General features: G+C 34.6%; 1 protein-coding gene across 1 annotated transcript in view; it reads right to left on the bottom strand.

The window, feature by feature from the left end:
- Positions 1-2,087, bottom strand: part of LOC107711143 (histone chaperone asf1b-A-like) — a 5,770-nt gene extending 3,683 nt beyond the window's left edge. The window contains exons 1-2 of the mRNA XM_016516083.1: positions 2,082-2,087; positions 218-418 (exon numbers count right to left, since the gene is read on the bottom strand). Of these exons, the coding sequence (XP_016371569.1) occupies positions 218-418; positions 2,082-2,087 (207 nt within the window). The remainder of the gene's footprint in view (positions 1-217; positions 419-2,081) is intronic.
- Between the last annotated feature and the right edge of the window lie 1,785 nt (positions 2,088-3,872).

Below are 3,872 nucleotides of genomic sequence, written 5' to 3'. Positions count from 1 at the left end.
TAGGTAGGTGTGGCTGACTCTTAACTTTTATAAAGAATATCTCTTTGGATTTGAGACTTTAGTCTTTGCAACTTTACAGATCTTCTTTATGCACCAAGAGCTTGTAACACTTCAAAGAGAAAGGAAAACTTGAAATTGCATCATATGACCCCTTTAAATCGAATGCAAAGCATTGCGTTTTTACTGTTGATAATGATAATCTGTGTTATGATCTCACCTGAAACACAAACATATGTCGGCCTGCAGGAACTGGACCAACCAGGACGGAGTCAAGAGTCTGATCATGCTCTTCACTTTCTGCTGAGCCCACGTAAATAATCTTCCATTCAAGATCTATAACAGAGAAAACAAACACATGTTTATGCAAAAGATCAGACTGTCCCGCATAATGTGTAATTACAACAATTTTTTCCTTCAACTATTCAGAAAAAAAAAACTATAACATACACTACTGGCCAAAAGTTTTAAATAATTAAGATTTTTAATGTTTTTGAAAGAAGACTTTTTATTCATGTTGAAAAGTTTTTTTCAGCGTAATTTATTTGTGGAAAACAAAATACACTACCACAAGTTTGGGGCAAGTCCAGTTTTTAAAAAAATCAAAAAGAAATTGATACTTTTATTCAGCAAGGACAAAAAATTAAATTGCATATAACTGACATTTATGATGTTAAAGAAATTATGTTCTTTTAAACTTCCTATTCATCAAAGAATAAGAATAAGAATATATAATATATAAAAAATATATACTGATTCCCAAAAATATATATTAAGCAGCAAAAATGTTTTCAACACAATAATGAGAAATGTTTCTTGAGCAACAAATCAGCATATTAAAATGATTTCTGAACGATCATGTGACACTGAAGACTGGAGAAATTATGCTGAAAATTCAGTTTTGCATGACAGGAATACATTAAAATTGAAAATCTATTCAAATAGAAATAGGGCTGCACGATAAATCGCATATGATATTTAATGCGCATCTTGTCAGTAAAGCCGGTTCTGTATTCAGAACATATATGATTGTGGTTTTGCGCAGCTTGTCAGTGAACAATGGCTGTGTGTAGTAAATGCTGCTTCATGTGAAAGCACGCACATTAGTGTTGTCACGGTACCAAAATTTCAGTATTTGGTACCAATACCAGTGAAAACCCACGGTTCTCGGTACCAAAGCAAAACATGATAAAAAAATTAGATTCACAATTAATTTAAAAGTCTGGTGTGTAAAAATAGTAAATATCATCATGTCCTCCTGTTTTTCTTTACCCTAACAAAAAGTTATAGGAGCATTAAATAGTTAATAAAGAAACTTCATTCTAAAGCTCATTATATTAGCGTTAGCCGCGCTTATGCTAACGATTAACTACTCTAATAACAGCAATGTTCATTTCAATCCGACATTCAAATTAAAATATTGAATGATATTCATAACAGAAGCGGTGTTTCCCCACAGACCTGCACTCTATTTGTGGCTGCATATATTTGCAAATTCATTCTCTGGCAGCAGGAGGCGCTTGTAAATCGGGAGGGATAGAGGTTTCCCCGGTAACGGCTGTAATCAAATAAGCGCTGTGCTCACAAACGCTGCTTTATCAGGCATTACAGGCAAGATGAAATGAAAATGACATCCATAGTTTTCCTCGGTTTCCTTCAGAAATACAGCGATATAAAAGCACCCGCACCGGATTTCGACTTTGACATGTGCAGTGCTCATGTTTATTCAATGAAGTCAAAGCCTTTTGGAAAATCTATTTGTGGCGGTCAGTTTTGATATTGTGGCGAGCAGCCACAAATAAATAAGTGTATGGGAAGCACTGAGAAGATCTAAATATTCAAAATTAAAATGAAACTTACCTGCTTGAACTCTTTCATTTGATCTGGGTGTCTGTCTTTAAAGTGTTTTGTTAGTTTGATGTGTTTCCTCATTTTGATGTCGCCACGTCTCAGTGCTTTTATGAAGAGAGCGCATCTGAGCACCTTTCCGATAGCGCATCAAGAACCGGGTTGACCGGGTACTCGGTACCACCGGTACTTTACAAAAACCTGGTACCATAACGTTTTCATTTTTTTACACTAACGCACATGATGGAAATTTACTGCTGATTACAGAACCGGCTTTACTGACAAGAATCGCATTAAATATCGCATGCGATTTATCCTGCAGCCCTAATAGAAAACACTTATTTAAATTTGTAATAATATTTTACAATATTACTGTTTTTACTGTATTTTTGATTTAATAAAAATGCATCCTTGGTTGCATGACTAGTAGTAGTGTATGATTTTGTTGGAATTAAAAGTGCAGATTTAACATTTTACATGTAATTTTCTAGTACTGGGTCACACAGGTAAGCAAAGTGATCTGACCTGTATTTATGTACATTTCATCAGGATGTTTCTTGTATTTGATAAATCTATACTGTTGTTCAGAGATCAACTTTAACAAAATTTTACAGAAATATGAACGTTTCTACATGGCAACCCTGTAGCACAGTGGAATTAGAGTAATGCATTGCATTTACTAATTTGTGACCCTGGAGCACAAAACCAGTCATAAATAGCACAGGTATATTTGTAGCAATAGCCAACAATACATTGTATGGGTCAAAATTATTGATTTTTTTATGCCACAAAAATCATTAGGATATTAAGTAAAGATCATATTTTGTAAATGTCCTACCGTAAATATCTCAAAACTTGAACTTGAAAACTCCAGGGTCACATTTGAGAGATTTTAATAAATGGCGTTTGGTCTCGTACTGTATCGCGTACCTTGTCAGTGTCGTGCGCTTTGCTTGGCCATTTGTTGGGATAAACAAGAAAGTGTGTCCAGCTGAGTTCAATTTGAGTTTTGTTAAACTAATATAGACGTAAAACAAATATTATTTCACGAAACCCGTTACTTAAACTGACAGACAATACAAGCAGCGTTGTCTCCCGCCAGAGCTTTCAGACAGCTCCAGTACGCGTCACGGAAAGCGGATTGGTTTGTGCGCTGATTGGTCAGTAAACCTAAGGTCCCGGATTCTGCGGACGATGATTGGACGACAGTGACCGCTGTTATATGGACGAGCCCTCCTCTTGGTTTGATTGGCTGCATCATCTTTCCTAGCTAACGTTTAGTTCAGCGGTTGAATGTGTAGTTTATATTATGGTTTTAAAAATATAGAATTATATTTTACTGTTAACTGGGTAGATAGTAGTAAGAAAGCCTATTGGGTAGAAAAAAGAAAATCAGTTGCTGAGTCTTTCAGACGCATATGAACCAGCAAAATAGTTTTTTTTTAATGAATTGTGAATTAAATCTGAATTGTGAAAGACGCCAGAAAAATCACTGACAATCTGCACAGTTTGTAATCGTCTGTGTATCAAATAAACTAATGAAATGACGTTTAGAGGGTTTGTGGAAAATATTAGGTTATTATTATTAACAAGAACTTCAATTCCATTTCAAGATGAAACAGTTAAAGAGATTAATAATTGAATATTACTACTCAAAAATACGTTTAAATTTATGATTATTCCTTACATTATTGCTTGAGATTACAATATTTAAGTAGATTAATTCATGAAGATCTAATCATAGTTGTTTTCGTACTTTTTACTGACTAGTGGGCAAGTTTAATGCTAATTTCCTTTTTTTTTTCTGTGTGGGTCATCAACGAATCAACAGTAACGAAGTGGTTCATGATTTTCCTAAAAGGAGGAAAGGGATTAACAGAACTGTGGTATGTCAAGAATTTTTATTTATAAGATTAAAACTTGATTCACTACCACTGGAGGTCGCAACACTAACAGAGCATTTCAAACGGATGGTATTGATAATGTATGTGTGTGAGTGTGTGTGTGTGTGTGTGAGTGTGTGTGTG

The sequence above is a fragment of the Sinocyclocheilus rhinocerous genome, unplaced genomic scaffold (assembly GCF_001515625.1).
Source record: "Sinocyclocheilus rhinocerous isolate Xijiao unplaced genomic scaffold, SAMN03320098_v1.1 scaffold115, whole genome shotgun sequence".
Taxonomy (NCBI): Eukaryota; Metazoa; Chordata; class Actinopteri; order Cypriniformes; family Cyprinidae; genus Sinocyclocheilus; species Sinocyclocheilus rhinocerous.
This window is presented reverse-complemented; position numbering and strand designations above follow the sequence as displayed.